This window comes from Hesperophylax consimilis, chromosome 1 (genome assembly GCF_061612785.1).
Source record: "Hesperophylax consimilis isolate HC1 chromosome 1, BYU_Hcon_1.0, whole genome shotgun sequence".
NCBI lineage: Eukaryota > Metazoa > Arthropoda > Insecta > Trichoptera > Limnephilidae > Hesperophylax > Hesperophylax consimilis.
This window is the reverse complement of record NC_142836.1, coordinates 37,596,014-37,618,317: the sequence shown is the minus strand read 5'-3', so window position 1 is coordinate 37,618,317 and position 22,304 is coordinate 37,596,014. Positions and strand designations below refer to the sequence as shown.

Genomic DNA, 22,304 nt, shown 5'->3' with positions numbered 1-22,304 from the left:
TTTACATTACTGGCAAGTTTTTTTCTGTAAACATTAAATAAAAAATACACACAAAAAGATTTCCACAATATCTGAGCTGAAAAAAAACACATTATTATACACAATCAAATTTATGTTCATAATACAAAAACCGCACTGCAAAGTATGCATATTAAAAAATAAACAAAGATCAAAAGCAATGCACGTTATTTACATCTCAAATTATGCGATATTAAATAGTACAATTAATGAATAAAAAAATTCAAAAAATGTAAGTTTAAGTATAAAATATTTATACCAAAGTAAGAATTGTCAATCCCTTATAAGGCACAAGAGCTTCTCTTTTTGTGATAAGGTATATATATATATATGATAGAAAAATGTATTACTTAAAAAATTACGTATTTTTAAGCATATTAATTTTTAAGTATTTATTTTTATATAAATTTCAATAGGCATTTCACGGAAATTCAAAAGTATGAGTGAAAATAGACAATCAGAACCATTAATTTTTTTTATATTTTAATATTAAAAGGTCCCGTTAAACGCCAATTTCTAGCAAACTTCCATCAAAATAATAACATGGCAGTTGGGCTTTTTTGCCGATCAAAATTTGAACAAAAGCTGAAACAAAATGGCGCCGATTGGTCATCTGATGTTATATTTTATTTTCTGTGAAACATCCTAAACTTACAAGTTAAGAGGAAGAGTTGAGCGACCTTTTTCATACGAAACCTACTTTTAGATTTGAGACCCTAACCAAACGGAATATATACATTTTTTAAATTTGTATTAAAAAGCACAGCAATTACATCAAATATATAGTATGGATTTCAGCTACTTTATTTATTTGTTTTATAAATTATAAAATAAAGGCCATTAAAGAATTTTATAATTTATTATTTTAGAGGCAAATTTGACATTTTTTGTGAGAAAATATTAATTATTAAAAAATCATCCAACCTACTGTGTTGATAAAAAACAAATATACTCGTAAAATTTCGAAATGAAACGTTTTTTTGGGTAGAAAATAAAAATTTATGTGGTACAAATTTGTGTTTACGTAAATCGGTCGTTTGTAATTTAAATTTACTCACATCAAAATGATTGTTGTAATCATTTTAATTTTATATTTCATCATATTTACATAGCAGGTAGAGCAAAATAATTATTCGGATTTTATGGATATTTAGGCCTCAAATCAAAATTTAGATTTTGCATAAAAAATGCGACGTTGCCGTTTCTCTTAAGGTTAAACGCGACGCTCGTTATAAACGTTAGAATTGGCGATGAAAACGATGGCGTTAATTAATTTATTTTATTAACATACGCTTTTTGCAAGGAATTGCTTTATTATTAATACGAATTATTTGTTTGCGTCCGTACATACGCAATATCAATATGAATAAATAGTTTTGTCCGTAAAAAAACCCAATTCTTTCAAGAAGGGCATACAAATACAATATCGGTACAATATTGTATTTTTTTTCCTTTCTCGAAAGAATTGAGTTTTTGAACGAACAAAACTATTTATTCATATTCATATTGCGTATGTTCGGGCGCAAACAAATTATTTGTCTTAATATTGTAAAGCAATACCTTGCAAAAAGCGTATTTAATAAAATTAATTAATTAACGCCATCTATGTACACGTAGATAATAACTAGCGTCGCGTTTAACCTTACGTAATTACAATTGTCATATTGCATAATAAATCTTCTGCTAAAATGATTATTGAAAATAGCTTTGAAAATTTCTGGTATCCAGAAGAGAAATTTTGCAATCGCTTTCTCAGTCTGTTTGTTTTTTAAAGCATAGAAATATGTGAATAGAGAGGGCGTTGGGGCCTCGTGACTTCCACAAAAAGAAAACCACTCGCCGTTGTTAGTTCGGTGTATTTCCGTGTTACAAAAAAATAATGTGAACACAGCACGAAATTAGATATATAGGTTAGCAAGCTAACGTCGAAGTTGAAATATAAATAATACACTTGAAATAGAATGAAACATTTATATGGCTTACTGTAAAAACGCTGGAATTAGATTATTTGGAAATAAGCTGTTTGACATTTTGACGGATTTTCGTGATTTTACAAATCAAAATATATTTGTTGGTATAAATCACAAATCGAGAAAAGAAAAGGATTTTTTTTAACCTTCCAGCGGGCGCGTTGAGAAATTTAACTTGAGCGGGCGCTTGTCGTAAATTTTACGTCATCGAGTTTTCTCCATGTAAGTGTTGTTTTCTTACACAAATGTTAGGGATTTTTTTTAAGGATATGTAAAATGATAATAGGCAGTGATTATTTGACTTTAAAAAAAAAAATAAAACGAAGCAACACTCTAAACATGTTAATATTTCAAAACAAAATATTTTATCGACCTATTTAGTCATAATCAATATTCTCATCCTTTAATTGTTACAAACCACCTCAACTGAAGAATGGTTCTTGCATGTAATGGACTGGCGACGGCAACACTTCATTGATGCTGAGGATCTTTTCTTATCCAGTGCACATAACCGACAAACACCGCGTTTTGGAAAGCTTCTGTTTTCTTCTTCTGTTATCGGTTAAACTGCCCGACCGTAATTCACTTTCAGAAAAACATTTATATCTTGCGGTAAATGTTTGACATTTGATTTGACTCTAGCATAGCTCGAAGCTCGATGCTGACGACTAAGTGGTAAGAGTGGGGGAAGCGATAAGGCGCGTCTGTCGTAAATTTTACGACAGCGCGCCCGCTGGAAGGTTAAGAAAGTGAATCTTTTCAACTTAGGTTGGGATGTTTTAAGCCCAGTCAAATGAATGGTTAGCACCAAGTAGATTTTTAAGGACCCCAATAATCGTTGAATCTCAGTCCGTTTAAGTTTTAGATCAAATTATGATCCACCGTCAAGCTGAACTGCCTGACTGAACCTCAACTTCTGGGGAAGGAACGAAGCAACCGCAAATGGTGCGAAACGCCTCTTGCAGTTGCTTCGTTCCTTTCTCGCAATTCGTGTCTCGGCTCGCGGTTCGGTTCGCAAATGTATTTTTACGTTAGTAGCATGACCGTTATGCTTGAGGGTTGATCAAATTTTTTTGGGAACTTCCCAATAATGTACAAATTAATGATAGGGCTAACCGTCGAAATGTCACAGCTTCAAACATCTCAACCGTATTTTTCAGAAAATTGCTTAAATTTAAAATTTAACAAAGGTTTTAAAAAGTAAAAAGTCTTTTGAGGTCTGAATTTAATATTGCATGTACCATTGTGAAAATTGAAAAAAAAAATTGAAAATTTTTGAAATCCTGCAAAAACAATAAATGTTAAATTAATTGAAGATTATGTAAATGTGAACTCACCTTCGCATTTGAGTCCCTGGAGGAAGAGGCCAAAGAGCAGGGAGCCGCAATGGTCGCAGAAGGTCGGGGACACGAAGGAGTGCGCTTTGAAGCGGTGCGGCAAGTCAATCTTGAACCTCTCGCGCAGGTACTGAAATATAATGAAAATAGCAATAATTAGTCGACTGAAATATCCGTACAAATTGAAAATATCTCCCGAGTAAAAATACATCCCCCCGAATAATTTGTTATCCTTTGTGCTATGCATAATAAACCTCATCTTATAAACATTAGTTTATCATTAAAAAATAACAAGGAAACTCGTTTATAACAACAAAACTTTGCCAAATACAATAATACGACTTGAAGCGATTATGAAAATTCTGAGATACGGATTTATTAAATATCTGTTTTAATACCCAGCTTCGCACGAAATTTTGGTTCTCATGTTCGGAAATCGAACACGTACCAAGTGTAAAAATGCAGAAATATCCGCATCTTCACCACACCTTCTAAATTGCCCCATTCGTGTTTATGTAAGATTAGCTGAAGCACCTAGCATTAGTATAAAAAATAAATCCACGGACACTCTTGTTTATCAAAGAAGCTAAGTTTGTCGAATTCAGATGGGGGGTGGTTTTGAAAAATGTCATGTAGATTTAAAAATTTTATCAAACTGCAGATTTGTATAAAAAAATAATATATATATTATAAACAGATAAGAGAGAGATACTTAGCTATAATTTATTTAGCATTCACTGTAATTCTAAACATTTTGAAATATTTCATAAACTTTGTTCTCGATTCTCTCGAAACATAAATATTTGCACTTATTTTTAGTTATTAAATATCCCCATTTGCACTACATGATTGATAACGTCTGTATAAACTTCATATACACTTAAGTATTTCATATAAAAGTATACGAAAATCTTACAATATTATTGATTGCAAGGAATATTTTCTTGTACTTCACTGATAAATGCTTAAGGCGATGCCATATGTAGTAATGCAAAATCATGTGTTTTTGGTGTGAAAATTTGATCGCCTAGAAATTTTTCAGATGCTTTAATTAAATACTCCGAGTAGAATACATCTTGACCTTTGAAACAATCGAGTCTTTTTATAAGCCCAGAAAAAAATAATGTGTAAGGCCTATGAAAACTGCTTTAAAGTACAAAATCTCCTACTTACGAACCCATTTTCGGCTATGATTTTATTGTATAATGTGGAAAATTAAGTTATTTATAAAATGATCGAAAAAAAATTAAATATTTATGCCTGAACAACCACAAAATAAAATAAAAGGCACTTTTTGGTCATGTTTTTTTCTTGCATAAATTAAAACAGATAGATGGTGTTAAGCGAGAATTCAAACCTTATCGCCATCTACGTAACGGTTGTTATTGATAGCGGCTCAATTTAAAATATTACACAACGTAGTGCATCGCCTTAAGGCTTCGTGTTAAGCGTTCACAGATGGTTTTAAGGGATGATATGTAAATACGAATGTTAGAGGGAATATAAAAAAAAACGATTATAATTTTGCGAAAAAGGTGAAAATATTTAATAAAACACGACTCCTTTGAAATAGATCAAAGAACTTTCGAAAAAATGCTTTAGTTACATTTAAAGAAAGACTGATTTTTTTCGTGCCTATAATATATTAAATAATAGAACAAAATGTGTTTTTAATAATTTTCAGAGCTTACTTTGCAATTTTATTCTATCGAGGGAATTTCATATAACTGACGTTTCGACATAACAAATGTATAGATAATATCTTAAATAATTTTTTTTAACTTAAAAACTTAAAGAGTTAACGAGAAACTCGATATAAATCGGTAGAAATTATTACGGTTATTTTGTCATTCTAATTAACCTTTTTTATTGAACAATTATCATCGTATCTTCTTGATTTGTGACAGTTAAATGGACATTTCAAAGCTTCAGAGCGTTAGGTGTGAGTAACAATATGACCTTAAAATAGTTTACCTTGAAATATCAAATAAAAAAATCGGTGCGAATTGTATGACACCACTCAAGAGTATATCACGTTTGAGATTCGAATTAATAAAAAAGATTTTATAAAATATTCTTAGTTGTGATTGCGGACGGATAATATTATTAAATGATTCAATCAAGATCTATAATAACTAATGGTGACCTCGGTGGCATTGGAGGTAAGGCAGGTATGTATCGTCGTAGGATCACGGGATCATTATTCTTGGATGTCGAATGTGCCAAATTAAATTTGACAGTGATTAATTTCACTAAATTTGGAAGTCATTGAATTTTATACCATCAATTTATGTATTATGTTTCAATTTTCAATTAGAACACATCAATGATATTACTTTATTTGCGATTGAGAGTTGCAGTTTGGTAGGTACATCCAATCTGCAATTAGATGAGTCACATCAAAGATTTAATGATGACGTGTCAATTCTCTATTTACAACTCCAGCACTTGTCAGTCAGGTGATAAAACAAAATAAATCAACTACGTAATAATATAGAAATCATCACAATACTTTTTAATTTAAATTATTTTTTTTTAATGTTATTTATTATTATGAAAAATAAAAGCACATGTGTAATCGTTGTTTTTCAATAAAATCAATAAGCCTTTTTACATTACATAAATATTACTAGCGTTTTATTAATTCGTTATTTATTAATATTAATTACTAAGTTGTATATTTGACGGCCTCAAAGTTCGCGGGTTCAAATCCCGACGTGCGCAAGTAAATTTTCATTGATTAATTTGTTTTCTTTCACAATTTATTCAATTAAAATAATATATAATGATATAGTCTCACTGGCTCCAGAAGGTTAGGAGAGACTTTTGTACGGTATTCACATAAAACAAAAATAAAAAAGTTCGAAAGTAATAATAAACGCTTCTCGGATAGATTGAATTCATTGTCGTTTATGACAGTTCATTTTAAAAGAAAAATCTTTACTATGCATTATTAATGGATATACGTCAAGCAATGTCATAAAGCTAACTCAAAAGAATTCCTCAATAGTCTCAAGAAAAATGACATCCTTTCTCTGTGCCTGACAGAAACCGAATCGATTAATAAATAACGTAACAAGTAAACAATAGTTTGTATAAAGAAAAAAAGGAAAAAAAAAGATTTTCAAGCGTACAAAGAAAACATAAAAACTCCGACAATAAATTCAAGCTTTGGACAAAGACACTACCAATACCATGCTATAAAAGCTTTCAACAGTGTAAAACTTGAAATTAAAATTGAGGAAAATAAAAATAAATTCACACACAAAATTACAAAATGGATTAAAGAACAAAAAAGACAATATTACCAAAATGTCATAGCATAAAATAAAAATAAAACCTACACGTAACACACAAAACCAATATAAACACACATCACTCACAAACACACAAGATTATTTTCAATGTATTATTTTTTAATTTTAAATATATTATTATGTATTATGTATTTTTAATTTTAAATGTATTATTTTTCTCTTTAAATGTATTATGTAGATTATATTTTCATATTATAAAATGAAGGCCTCAGCATGGGCAAGCCACCCAGTGAGGCCTACATTACTGGAAAACTAAAAATGTAAAAAATATTGTACCAAATAATAATAAAAAATAAATCATTTAAATTTTAAATACAAAAATAATTCACCAAAATTTGGTAATTAAACATAACTTAATTGACTGCCGTAATACAGTACCATATTATGAATACGAACGAAATTCATTTTTAGAAAACGAATTTTATAAAATATATTATGATAAAACTATACTAACAGACCGAACGATTAGTCATAATAGACCCGATATAGTTTTACATGACAAAATTAAAAAAATAACTTATATCATTGATGTTGCTATTCCAAATTCCTGTAATATTCAAAAATCTGTTAATGAAAAAATAAGAAAATACACAGATTTAGGAAATAAAATAAAAAGAATTTGGCGTTCTCAGACTATAAAAATATTACCATTCGTTATTTCGGCTACTGGCATTATACCTAGCTCTCTCATTAAGCGTATTAGATCTATCAAAAAATTTATATATAAAGATGCAAAAGTCGGTCATTTTGAATACATGTAGGATAACGAAAGATTTTTTAAATATTTATGTTGAGGGATCAGTAGGATTTATAGGCCCTGTTAGAAGTTCTACCGAGCCGAACCCTCTGATATGAAAATATCTGGAGTCGGTGAATTATTTTCCCATTTGATCTCTGGTGAGTTGACGTGTTGTTCTTGTATTGTGTTGTATTTATTTTGCTTATATAATGCACTTGCATAATGTTGATTGACTAGATGATCATTTGTGGAAAAGTGAGTGGAAGGGTTTAGTTTTTCCTATGGGGAAGATTTAACCCGGACAATACAATCGGAAGTTTAAGAAAAAATAAATAATAATAATATTGTATGTTTTAATTTTTCTCTCTTTTGAATGGTTGATATGGTTTTACGATGTTCTGTTTTATTTATTTATTTATATAAATCCCTATCAAAGACGTTTAAAAAAATACAAAATAAGTCTGACATCTTATACAGGTTGTCTGGAGGAAAGTGCGCGAACTTCGGGAGGTGATTCTACATGAAATTCCAATGTTTATTTTCCCATGCAAATAATTCAACCTTTTTACCTAAAAACTACCTTAAAACGTTGGAATTTCGATAAAAGTTATTTATATTTTTTCTTGTATTATCATGTATAATCAAGTTAGCGTACTTTACCCCCGTTAACCCTCAATCTCCTCAACCTTATTCCAATCGGTAGAACTTAAGTAATTTCAGTAGACGATCTTTAATAAGAACTTTCTAAATGGAGGTAATCTAACAATAGATCCTTTAAAGCATAATGTCACCTTCAAATGCCTCCGATATAGGTACTACTTTATTAATTATTAATTTCTTTAAAAATATTTTTCATAACTTTCTGATCAACCTGTGTTTGGTATTCAATAATAATTGATTGCCCCGTGAACCGTAACGTCATTGACGTCAGAAATCATATTAAAAGCTCTGCGAGTGTGTTGAGGAGAAGCTGTGAATGTGAGTGACTACAAGCGATAACTTAAAGCAAGTAGCTTATATGTAAGTATAGATGGACTCACAATGGTGCTCTCAGAGTTGAAGCTCGATTGTGGACAGGAGCCAAGCAGCTTATCGTGACATTTCTTGTGAACCGCCGTCTGGCAAGCTGAAACATTTAACAACGTCAGAAGTGTACATATGCATCCATCCACCTATCATATTATAGGCACCTCCACATCCACAAGTGCACTAGTTTAAGTATAAAAAGCTATATAAATGTCAAAGGGTCTATCTTTATTTATGCTCCCGTCAGAGTGAGTAGAACTGCCACATAATTTAAATTAGTAAACGTTTGATGTGATTTTTTTGCAATTAACTTTTTAACTGTTTGTGGTTTCAGTAAATCTCTTCAGATCTCCAATATTTACATACTAAATAATTTTCCACTTATAGTAGAAGTACAAAACAAGATTTCTGAGAAATATACGATACTTCCAACAAAGTTAATAGATAGGTTTGGGCAATCGAGGGAAGCAAAATAATTAATTGATGTTTGAAAGGATTTAATTTACTTGGAGAGTACCAAACCTCATGTACACTAATACACTCGCGTACCTAGCAACAAACAATTTTAATATTTTTATCTGAAAGACTAAAGTGATACCTTATTGTGGGGGAACGACACCTTATTTCCAATTGGCAAAATACCAAATGGCCAAAATTAAATATTGTCTCAGGAAGATTCTTTATTAAAGCCTACCACACAAATACAGGATAGTTTCCTCGTTTTCCGTAGGTACATCATTGCAAGAATCTTGTAGATAAACTTATGTTTACAAGACAAGGTGTTTATGCAAAGCACAAAAAATAACACATTTTTATAAACAATAATTATTAGCCTGAAACATCTTATTATTTGTAATCCAATAGGTGATTTTTTTAATACTTTTTTATTTAGATAATATTTTTTGAAATACCTTAAAATAATTTATTTTTTTATTTTAGAAATACAGTATTCCCGGTTTATCAATAATCTCAAAATATTGAAAATTCACCCACATGAAGAAAATGTGGCTTCTGCAAGTATTATATTTATTTGCCTTATAAACAGTTTTATATATTCATATTTTACAGTGTTGGGAATTGTTTATTTCATTGACCAATAACATAACGACATAAAAATTAAGACATATTTAAGATAACAATATAACAAAAGAAGTTATGATAAAATGCCACTACTTAAATACACAATAAATAAAGAGATTAAATTTGTGAAAAATATATAAATTAGTTCTTACTGATACGAACATTATTATTCAATGATGTGATGATGTGCAATGTCTCTGCTTTTAGGATTACGATATTAAATCTTCCGACAAAAAATAAATGACGCCGAAGGGAATTGATTTTTATTATGAAGATATTTTTTTATTTATATTGGTTTTTCAGGTTAGTAATTTTTGCTTATAATATTTTTTTATTATTTGTGCTTTGCATAAAAACCTGGACTGGTATTTTTTTTTAAATAATAGCAACATAATAGGTAATAATGATTGCAGCGATCATTAGTAACTTACTGACGCACTGGTAGCCCTGCTTGCCGAAACCCCAGAGGAACTCCTTGCAGAAGGCGCAGAACGTCGGTTGCCGGAAGAACTTGGCCACAAATCGATGACCGCTGACTTCATGGATTCTGAAAACACAACAACCAACGTCACATATTAATTTATGAATAACTGTCAGTAAATATCGGGAGTTGTAATTTATTGGGAATAATAAAGATGTGAATTTATAAATACAAACTACGAAAACTAGAAAGTGCGATCATTACCGATTTGAAAGAAAACGGTTGACGCAAATTTTAATAAGACATTTAAAAAAAATTGAATCTATAAAAAAAATTTATATTTAAAAATGTTCGGTCGATTTCGCCAAAATAACTCGAGCACTCTTCTTGGGTATAATATTAATCGTCAATCGTCTATTTTATAAGTATTAATTGCAATAGTATTTGTAATCGATACTTTATCGTGTAGCAATTTTAGTACCATCCATTTCAAACTATAATATTAGTAGTTTTGTAAACTATTACTGTAGTCCTCTTGTTCGAAAAAGTATGTTTCTAATTTTCTTTCATTTAATTAATCAACAAAAATTTCCTCGAAAATCATAAGGCACTGAAATGAGTACCTACTTAAATATAAGCCACATATTTCATAAAACTTTTTTTAATTTTCAAATATGGAATTATTCAATTTATCCAAAGACAAGGTGAGCGGATATAACTCATCAAAATGACTATTCAACACACCTTTAAAAAGTAATTTTGAGTTATCATTGTGTTGAGTTATCATAGAACCCTCGAAGACAATTCTTTAAAATGGTCACCATCTTGAAACGGAAACGAGACGTTCAAAAAAAGACAGGGGAAACGCAAAACGGTCGAGTTAAGAAAGCATTTAGCTACATTCGCGCTCAGTCAATTGATGTGATATACTTTTATATTTTAAAACTATGATAAAAATATCATTCTAGTTTCTTATTTTCAAACATTAGGATAGGCAGCCATTTAAGATTTGCTTTTAATTGTTTAATTATCAAGGCAATTTTAAGAGGTTATTTAAATACAGGATTTTCCAATAAGAAGTGTTATTTTGATATTCAATCGTAAAATATCAATGGTTTCGTTGCTAGTGTGGCACGTAGCTCAGTTTTGTTGAAAGTAAACGTTGTCCAGATCAATACCATCCAATTCCGGCCATGAAAAATCATTAATCATCTCTCGATAGCGCAATCCATTCACCGTAACTGTTGCTCCTGCCTCATTTTCAAAAAAAGTAAGGTCCAATGACTCCGCCGGACCATTTACCGCACCAAACAGTCACAGGTTGAGAATAAAGAGGCTTTTAAACAATAATTCTTGGGTTTTCCGAGCCCCAGATGCGACAATTTTGCTTGTTGACGAAGCCACCGAGGTGAAAATGGGCCTCATCACTCAAAATGATTTGCATTTGATTCGCTCAAGTGAATTTTAATAATTTCAATGCGTTGTTGAAGCGTGTATCGTTCCATTTTTTATTAATGGCGTAGTTACTACTTGTCAAATGTCAAAAAATAACAGCTTCAAAAGTAACATCTACCGAATTAGTGGACTATTCAAAATAACACCTCTTATTGGAAAACCCTGTACAAGTGCGTTTAACCCTTAAAATAATATACATTTAAAAATAAAATCTATCTAATCTATAAATCTTTGGTTGATCTTATTACTCCAATTAACTTTGACGGTTGTCATAGTATAATTAGAACCCATCTTACAAATATGATACTAAACAAAAATGTAGCATAATATATTAAACACCCAAGAAATAATATATGTAAGCACACAAAATACTAGTTAACTTTTAAACTTCTATTCTTTATCAAAACAACAAAAAGATGTTATATTTAGGTACCCACAAATTACGCCCACACAAAAAAATCATTTTATAATATGTCAGTTTACTAAAAAAATATTACGTTTAGGTGGTGAAAACATTGTCAATGAAATCATAAATTAAATGAAGACCTCGCACATACTTATCTTGCCATCTAGCGGAAAATCGGTGAAGTTAGTGAGGAAAATTGGGTTGATGGTAAATGTGACGATTCCCTACAGAAATAGATTACGTTAGCACGTTTCAAATGTGAGAAAACGTGTTAGAAATCACAACATTCGTGCATATCGGATGAAAGTACATACTTTAAATAGCGGTACGGCAGGACCGTACGCGGCCTGAAAACAAATAGGCAAGGAGCAAAATGCTTGATGTTGTAAACGAAATCGTCTATTGATTCCATTTGGACTCACACCGAAATAATTTTCTGATGATTACCCGTGCAATTAATATTTGAATTGTTCCAACAGCGAAAGATGATTCGATTAAACTAATTAGCAGATAATTATCTCGTGTCAAAGTCAAAACATGTTATTTTCGAGCGAGACATTCACGGAAGGACTGATTGAAGCCAAAAATTGACAGCATAACTCTTCTTGCTTGCGGACTGTGATTTGACACTTGTAAACATTAGCTATACCGCTTTGTACAAAGTGGCATTGATGCGCGAAAATTTACTGGCCAGAAAATTAATTCAAACACTTGTTCGAATAAAATATTTCGCATTTTGATGGAAGATTATTCAATCAATTTGTTTAAAACACACGTTAGAAACAGTATGATACACATAGTATATTCCGTTATGTTTGGCGTCTGAATTGATCAAACCCTGAAACGGGACGGGAATTAACGATTAGTGGGTTGATTCAAATGTTGAAAATTAAATATGACAGAGGTTCACGCATCCAATCCTAAAATATCAAGTACAAAATATAACATATAAACCTACCTACTTTAATTTCTAAAGTTTGTTTGTAAGTACAGGATGTTCATTCTTAGTACCTAGTTGTTAAACATGAACAGGGTAGTTTCACAAACTATTAATATCGTTAAAAATGTGTGCAAGATTTTAAGTTTATTTTTTTTATTCCGATTATTGTACTAAAAATGTGTAGTTACTTATTGATTTGAAAGACCTTCAAAAACGGTTCTAACTGGCTACAACGTCATTATGATATAGAACACGCCAATGTCTGGTAAGATGGCTGTCACCTACCGACTTCGCCTGGCGTGACGTCGACGTCCACGAACTCAGGAATAAAAATGAACATGTCGTTTTGGCGGCAAATCGAAAATGGTATAATTTAAATCCATATAGAAAATTTATTCGCCAAACTAAAAACAAATTAAAAATACGTTCACTTTCGTAATTTTTTACTTAATTTTTTTCGAGAATAAAAAAAACGTTGAACATACCCAATTGAATAAATTTCTTACGTTTCAAATTCAATTTATTGGTTTAATTTGCCTCGTAGCTTTTGATAACACATTATGTTCCACGGATAAAAGCTAGTACTAAGCATAAAAAACGTAACTTTTAAGATTTCTGTGATTCTCCAGGGGAAAAAGTTTTCGGTTACTACACATAGAAAAATGAGTATTGCTCATTGACATCAGATTGTACGTCTATGGTTAGTACTAATTTATTAAGGCCCCGTAGTAAGCGTTTAAAGATGGTTTGAAAGGGAGATATGTAAATACGAATGTTAGAGGGAGCACGGTAATATTAAAAAAACGTTAGAAAATATTTAATAAAACACGACTTGTTTGAAATAGAGCAAAAATCTCTCGTCAAATGCTTTAGTTGCATTCAAAGATACACTGCGATTTTTTCATACATGTAACCTATTAAATAACAGAATAAATCGTCTTTTTAATAATGTTCGGAGCTTTCCTTGCGATTTTTTTTCTATCGAGTGAATTTCGTACAGTTATCGTTTAGGCATAATAAGTGTATACATATTATCCTCAAAAATAACATATATTTTTTGGTACTGCATAGTTTTCAATAGTTAAGTTTTTACTATTTGCTTGGTAAGTAGGTACTACGTAGTTTTTATCTTCTATAAAATTATATAAAAATAAAATATTGTTACATCTTATTTGTTCATTTCATCTCACTATACATAAATCATGTTTTTGCTACCTTACTAGGACAAAGCCTGTATCGAGGGAAACAATTTATATTTGAGTGAAGCAAACATAAACATAATGATACTACTCGTATATAAAAACACAAAATATTTCAAAAAGAAAGAAAACATATGTATTAGATGTGTTACCAGATGGGTAATTTGACAGTATATTGTAACAATATTTGAACCATAACTAATCATTAATCATTAAGACAGCTAGGATGACACTCAGTTTTAGCAAATTGGACTTATATCTGAGCTCAGGCATATATTACGTCACTTTGAAAAATAATTTATTCCAGAAAAAATCACGTATTAGGTAAGTACTTTAATAATAATTGTTATTTACAGATGTACAAACTTTTCTGTGCAGTTGGGGGCGCTGCCTCCGTAGATACGGCGGATACTGTGGTGGATACAGTCCAAAAAAATACATCGTTCGTGCGTTAGTTCCTCTTTTGGCCGCCTGCACTCAGATAAGTTTGCACATCTGTAAGGAAATTGTTTTTCTATGTCAAAAGTTGACTCAGTATCTGTATCCTATATATAGATTTTTGCCTGTCTAGAATATTGGCTAATCGCTAATCTATACATTAAATAAATACGAAATATGATAAAATCACATTTTTTCCAATAAAGAAATTTTCTTGCAACTAATTAACAGTAGTTCTGTGAACACTAGATCTCGGGTCCAAACATATTGCGTTTCTAATTTTCTCTTATCAAAACTAAAATTTCGTGTAAAATCGTAAGATTAGTAAGTAGGTACTTTAATTCCAACCTACTTATAAACCGTGTATTTTATGCAATATTTTTTTAAAATTACAAATAAGGAATTATAAAATTTGTCCAAAGAAGCGTCACAAAGAATACTTTTTTCAAACTTTCTTCAGGCAGGTAGGTACCATAAACACCTTTTGAAAAAATGCGAATGAAAAATTCCAAATAAACACCACAATTTTACATTTGAAAAATAATCTATACTAAACTGTTAAAAAGTGTCTTAAACTGGAAACGGAACTTAAAAAAAAATTTACAGAAAGACGAAATGAAAAACGGTCGAGTTAAGACAAGACTTGCAGGAATGCTGCTAAAGCCACGTGAACAAGCATTACGAATATGAAGGTGCTTAAAGATTACATGATTATGAAAATGGACGGAAAAAAAGTGTCAGGATAACACGATTCGCAAGTGGAAAAAGAAGATGGGGGTGCCCAAGAAAGACATAGCATGATCAATTGAATCAAATATCATAATAGTATAAGTATGACGATGTTTATATGTGAATGAAGCAATGAAGTGTGTGTCAATATAGATATGTCTAGCAGTCCATACTCTCTGTCTATCCCGACGCGACGTGAGGAACGACATGATTGTTAAATAGTTATATCAGAGAGTCGACAAGTCAACTTTTGTATAACTAGGATACATAAACAATAATCAACAAATTAATTAGGTACCTGTGATGTTTGATGGCTCCTCTCCTCTTGGAAATTAGCTTGGCGCGTGAGCTCTTGGGGACCGCGGGGCCCTCCTCCGGAGTTCCCCCCTCCTCGCTGGGGCCCGGCGTGGCTGAATTGGTCACCCTGGAACGGGGCACGCGGGTCCTTCCCTGTCACAATCAACAATCAATCAATCTATCTTAATGTTATGACAATCAAATACCAATACAAATTATATTCAATTATCACGTGAAGATAATTAAAATTAACAGTCAATTGAACGGTTCCACAATATTTAAGAACCCGTTTGAAAAGTTAAACAAAGTCATTAAAAGTTCTGACAAAAATCTAGGTTTTCTAGGTTAGGTTTTGAGCTATTTTTTTCATCACTTTTCAAGACTTTATATAACTTTTCAAAACCGTTCTGATTTGTCACTGTTCTGATTTTCCAGTTACCCAATTAAAGATAGGTTTTCAATAATCAGTCATCATTCATGAACAAATATAATTTATAATAGATTAGCAATTAATGCTAGAAGTACACTGATATAAAATATCTCAAACATAATCAACAACAAGGTTATATTAATAAAATAAAAAATAATTATTTTTAACAATCATCAATCAATGAATGAAAACGGCGAATCAAAATACTCGTAAATCCCAATCAGCAATCAATTAGATCAAAATAGTAAAATTCTCATATAATGGAAGTTGCACTGAACTTAGTTTTATCGGTAGCAAATAATCCGACACCACTTTGTGTCAATCATCCTATACACCCTAAAAGCTATTGATATACAAGTCAGGAGCTTTTGAAATGTGTACAGGAGAATCCTGAAGACAGTACAACATACAACATTGCAATTGCCTAATTCTACACAAAGATAATAAAAAAATGTCGATTTTTAATTTTGAGTTAGGGATGTAATTATTTCACTGTGAAATGTGCTACGCTTCTGTTTTAATAGAGAAACAACTCAAATATTGTCTAATTTGGAAGTAAAAACGTATAATGTACACAAAAAATAAATTTAAACAATGTTAATTTCAAATTTTTTCAACAGATTACAATATTTTTTTAGTTATGAAAATTAGAAAAATTTATGCTAAATGTCAGTTTGTTTATTTACTGAAAAAATTTCAAACTTCATTTTTAGACATCTGTGATTTTTTTAAATAATTGGTTCAGAAAAGACACATTCCAAATGAGAATTTACAAACGAGGAGTTCCCCGAAAAACTAATGAAAGAATAATAGCATAACTCAGTACGTGCTACGGTACAAGTGATACCAGCCACGCTACCAGGGTCGTGCTTTCAATGGAGGTTAATGTTGTTAATTGTGTGTATTATGGCACGAGAAAAAAACATGGAAAATCAATTCCGGTAAAGGGAAGAAAAAGGGTGTCTACTATGGAGTTGATTTCCCTTCTTATTTTCAGAGACATCTATGGATTGCAATATCCTTAGTGCTGGCATAATAAAAGTGGTCGTGAGAAGAGCGGAAAGCCAAGAGAGTGGAGAACATTTTAAAGCGCTTTTCGTGACCTAAGTACCTACATCTATTCAAGTTACTTAATTTGACACGTGGTCAAAAGTATCATCATTATTTATTTTTGGGTTATAATGCCGTGTTGCTCTTCCTTCTTCTTTATCCAACGTTTCGGTAAGCGTTACAGTACCAATCGTGGCAGATATATATATATATATATATATATCTGCCACATATATATATATATTGCGGCGAAGTGTGTATTTATGTATGTACAAATTATACAATATATACCTCAATTCTCCTAGTGCCAGTATTTCAGTATAATAAGTAGTAAAATGAATGTGGTTTTTGGTATTTAGTTTTGTTGTAGCTGATATAAGGATACATAAAACTATCTAGCTTAGTACCGTCTTCTCTATTAATATTATAATAAGGATGCGCAACAAGGCATAATAACCTAAAAATAAATCATGATAATGTGAAAAAGCTGTTTCGATTAGCTGAGAACAAAGACAATTTTGAGAAAATGGACATAAAGGTCAATTGAAGAACAGAAAGAAATATTCTTCACGGTACTTTTTTTAAGTTCAGCTCCCCTGCCAAAACCGTTTAGTTCTACAAAATACACAACAATGCAAATTCCTAATTAAATGGACTGGTCCACTAGTCCGTTCGGTAGAAACAGTTTTTTTATTGAGTAAAAGTTCCAATCTAAAACATGTAAAAGCTTTTAAGTAAAATATTTGTTTTTGCTTGTAACATACCAGCGGTCTTTTCAGGGTCAACTATTCAGTACCCAGGGTTGTAATGTTTTTAATATTTAAAAAACATATGATGGCTTATATCTGATCGTAAAACTCCACAACTGATCTTAACGTCGGTCTTCCATTAATTTATTTTTTACGATCCAAGGTTAAGTATATTTTGATACAAATGTCTTCCGAAAATGTGCGATATTTCACATGTGCAGAATTCAAAACCATAAAACAGATCGCCGAAAATTAGAAAAATGTTTACATACCGTGTCAAACAAATCAGTTATACCTATATATATATATATATATATACATTAACTACACAACTATTAAGAGGATAGTGTAGAAAAAAATTCTAAATAATATTATATACTAATTATAATAATTACCAAGGAGTTGAAATCCTTACTCATTAGAAAAAGGATAATATTTTAAAAGTAGTGAAATCTTTTTAATATAAAAAGTATTAATGGTTGCATAGTACAAATATTCTATGTTTGGTTATGTTAGTATTACATAATGTATGCCACATTTAATGTAATAGATATTCATCTTATTTAACGCGTTCCTAAAAATATTGTATCATTAATTTGTTTATAGACTATGTATTTGTTCTAAAAGACTAATATTATTACTTCCCTTTATGCGGATAGGGTCTGAAATAAGTGTGTTCTTGGGAAAATAACTTCCATTCATTATTTGATTCGACAGCCAATAAAAATTCGCCATGTTTGTTCGGGTTTTGAATCAATTCAATTGTTATTTTTAAGAACTCCCGATTATAGGCAATTTACATAGCATCAACCAACAAAAGTCTTCTCGAATATAATATTGTGTACAGTACTTTTAGTACTTCACTGCTTTCATCACTTTTTTTCAGTTTACAATGTTTTCGGTGTATTTGAAATGCGCTACATACACCTTATTTTTTAATTCTTCGTAAAAAAATACTGTTTTAGAAACTAGATAAAATTCCGTTGTATGCATTTATAAATTATCAAAAATATCAAACGTGAAAAATTTTGTCTAAAACGCTATCCACATTTTTACTTAGTTTATTACTCCAATCATACAAAAATTGAGAGAACTCTTTATTCCGAAAACACATTAGTTTTGTTTGGAGGATTTGTAAGAAAACTGAACCTTCACATTTATCTCGTTCATATAATAAAAGAAGAAATTATTTTTCAATTTAAGTCGATTGTTACGATAGCGGCGCGAAATGTGAATTAATAATTTTTGCCATTTTTAGGATTTTATTAAAATCCAGTATAAATATTTGAGGCAAACTGGAAATAATTATTGTATCTCTTTCTAACGTCAAAAAATTAATTATTTCCGATGATAGAAAAAAACATAAACAAAATATGGACGCCCGGTCATATATGACCCTAAAACGCTGGAGGGGTTAACGTTCCAAAAGATTTCATATTATGCATTTTTGACATCTAAACGGGTCTGGTTACGCAACTGGTCGGTAGATGGCAGTGAAAATTAACATAAATTTATCGAAAGTACATTTGAATTGGCAGATGGCGATTGTAAACAAAGTGATTAGTGCAGGCGTTAGAGCGTTTTACGATTTCCCGCCCTGCTTACACGTGCCCTATGCAGTCTGCACGTACGGTGCTGTGAAAGGGGCATACTTCTAGAAGGACATTGATTCATTCACCGTGAAGAGATAAACTAATTGATGCAGGGAGTCACTGACAGGGACCCATCTGTTTTCGTGTCACCGCACGAGTGTTCCAAATCCCCAGAGCCCATGGGATTATGGCATCCTTAATTGGTGTAATGTTGTGAGGCTGAAATATGTGAGGATAGGAAGAATATTTGGAAAAGGAAGGACGGAAAGTTCACATTATATAATCAAAGTTTCAATACTGAACTGTGACCACTACGCTGACAGCATGTTCTTCTCGTGATTCATCGAAATATTTTAGATAGGTAGTTTTTCAAATAATTACAGTCGTAAAGTGAACATGTGGGACTCCTATTATAACAATTCCAAAGGCGTAGTGAAGTCTGCAGGATATATAGCTGTGAGTATATGGTACCTCTATTCTAACAATCCCAAAAGCATAGTGGGGTGTGTCAGATATATTGGTTTTATGAGACCCATATTCTGAAAGTTCCAATAGCGTAGTGGGGTCTGTCGGATAGGTATATTATATATTTAAGAGGAAGCTACAAGCCAAAAATGTGTATATTTTTGATATACCTTAAATCGTAGGTAATAGTCATTAAAATCGCTTGACAAACGGAGTCTAGAAACGTTCGATTTCAAGCAAAAAACTGGTTTTTACTTATTTTGTAAATAATTTTATAAGAAAGCAAAAAAGTTAATGAAGTGAAACTGTCACAGATAATCTTAGTTATAATACTGTATTTTTTAAACGTTGTTTCCTTTATGCGTTCATACATTTCTATTGAAAAAATATTTTTTGTAGTAGTTTGCATTTATATTTTTTATTGAGTAATATTTTTTATTTGTATTCTACTCAAGCGAAGCGATAGGAAAACCTTCAATTTAAGTAAAGCATATTTTTGGTTTTCATAATGTACACCAAATCGTTATAAAGATTTTTCAAAATAGTAATTGGGCATTAAGCTTTGCCTTAAAGAGAAAAAAAATATCCCTAGATTACTTATACATAATTGGCGATAAATGTTGCTTAATAATGGTGAACATAGCGCATAGACGATTAAATTGAATTGAATTTTATTCAATTAATTTGGACAACTTAGACTTACGGAATATGATTTTTCCGGGGGCTGCGGCGGTCGGGGCGGATGTCGCGGGGCTGGTGGGGCTCGGCGCCCGTGGGCCCCCGTGAACATCATATTCTGGCCGGGAACGTGTCAGCCTGATCTGACACCTGTCACCTGGCACCTGACACCTGGCACCTGACACCTGTCACCTCCTAGCCGTAGCCACGTGGCTCCAACACGTCACAACACATCCCACATGCAACTGGTTCATAAGTCCATCAATCAATGTAACAGTTCTTAAAACTATATATCCACTATTGTTTGAATGTCCAACTTTCCACTTTTCTCTTCCTTTTTTCGTATAAAATGTATTTTATCAAATGTTCTTTAAACACCAAAGAGTCCATATTTCTCCATTAAATATTGCTTTATAAAACGAAAATTTACATTCATAAAAATATATTTAGAATTATTTTGTTTAGTCTTCTTGGTTCTGAAAATATGAAGAATGCTTCCTGATAGGTGGGTACTTCAGATGTTTACGCAAAATCCGTAAAAGAAATAAATCAAGTTAATTTTGGATATAATCTCTTGCGCCGAGAAAAATCATTTCGGATTGGATTCAACGCGATAAATCTCCGAAATCGTGTTTGATATTAACTTTCTTTTAAAAATGCGAGAGCTGAACTTAAAACAGTGATAATATATACTTGCAATGGTTTCAAGCTTTCGTTTAAACGAAATACTTGTTATTTGCATCTGCACACCTATAAAGTTAAGAAACAAGAGTATTAAACTTCTTATTATCACTGGGTTTCCCGTCAAATAAAATAAATAGAATGAAATTTGAAAAATATACAGTCCCGCCCCACCTAAATAGGTACCAGTTGTTTTGGTTCCACTCGTCACAAAGTCTGCTGAGAAAAGCTTTTCGTCTCATCCGTCATCGCGCTACACAAAGTTTAATCTCCTGTCTCTAGCGATTACAACTTTGTATATTGTTATTCTTCAAAAATATTACCATGTAAATTATATTATTCGTGTTTTTCTTCTCGGCAAAAGAGAACCGTTCGCGATCGTGACGCCATCTAGCCGGAAAACCCGATGACAGTTGACTCGCCTGCACTAGTTGTTGCAGGCGTCAACCAAAATGCACGCTATTTATTTTAATCGGCCAGATGGCAACCGTCGCGAAAGCTTTTGAAAAACTGCACTGAAACATTAAATTTAACTGATTTTAATCGTGTAGAACTGATTTCGACATCATTTGGATGTTTTAATGGCATATAAAGCGAGGGCGAACTACATATTTGGCATATAATACGTACTTTTGAGAAAATACACAACAATTTTGACACGTCCGAAGTTTGAGTCAGCTCGAATTCCTCAGCAATGACATACTCCCGCCGGCACTTCACAAACTATTTGCATACCAAGTTTTGCCAGTTTGTTTTGTTTACAATAGCGTCGGGACGGAGCGCAGGGCTCCCGCGGCGATGCTGTGCACTGTACAGTACCTACAGGGCCGGTGTGGGGAGGGGGGCTGGCCGGGGAGGCTGACGGGGGCGCGAGGGGGTACAGAGGGGCCCCGAGGGCCGAGGGCCGCGGCCCGGCGTGGCGCGGGCGGCGGGAAGCATCGCACTGAAGCGAGAGAATTCATGAACATAGCGGGCGGAGCGCGGCTAAAAATAATGCCGGCGGGCGTCGCTGGTCGCCGCTCTCCGCTCTCCGCTCGCTATGCCGCGGTGGGTTGCTTTTTGGAGCATATGGAATTTTTAGGCAGGCCGTGATGGCTTACTGGGACTTTTCTAACCTACTTTCTAGGCGTGAAGCCAGCCGCGAGGGAAATCCTTGCAGCGGTGTTGCAATGACTCACATGGCATAAAACTTGATACTTATTGATTCGAAATACCAGGGTTGAATGCAAATTGCAAACTGTAAACACTTAACTTAACACGCCAGCTGCGAGTGTGTTGAACAGGTGT

The 22,304-nt window shown here is 32.2% G+C and overlaps 1 protein-coding gene across 2 annotated transcripts in view; it reads right to left on the bottom strand.

Moving 5' to 3' along the window:
• The window catches only part of Pkcdelta (Protein kinase C delta), a 68,043-nt gene extending 46,224 nt beyond the window's left edge, over positions 1 to 21,819 (bottom strand). The window contains exons 1-7 of one of the 2 annotated variants that reach the window (XM_089633365.1): positions 21,648 to 21,819; positions 20,362 to 20,812; positions 15,374 to 15,525; positions 14,275 to 14,403; positions 9,919 to 10,034; positions 8,422 to 8,507; positions 3,326 to 3,455 (exon numbers count right to left, since the gene is read on the bottom strand). In XM_089633365.1, the coding sequence (XP_089489491.1) occupies positions 3,326 to 3,455; positions 8,422 to 8,507; positions 9,919 to 10,034; positions 14,275 to 14,403; positions 15,374 to 15,525; positions 20,362 to 20,451 (703 nt within the window). In that variant the 5' untranslated portion in view covers positions 20,452 to 20,812; positions 21,648 to 21,819. The remainder of the gene's footprint in view (positions 1 to 3,325; positions 3,456 to 8,421; positions 8,508 to 9,918; positions 10,035 to 14,274; positions 14,404 to 15,373; positions 15,526 to 20,361; positions 20,813 to 21,647) is intronic. The other variant, XM_089633373.1, reaches the window with a different exon arrangement.
• Between the last annotated feature and the right edge of the window lie 485 nt (positions 21,820 to 22,304).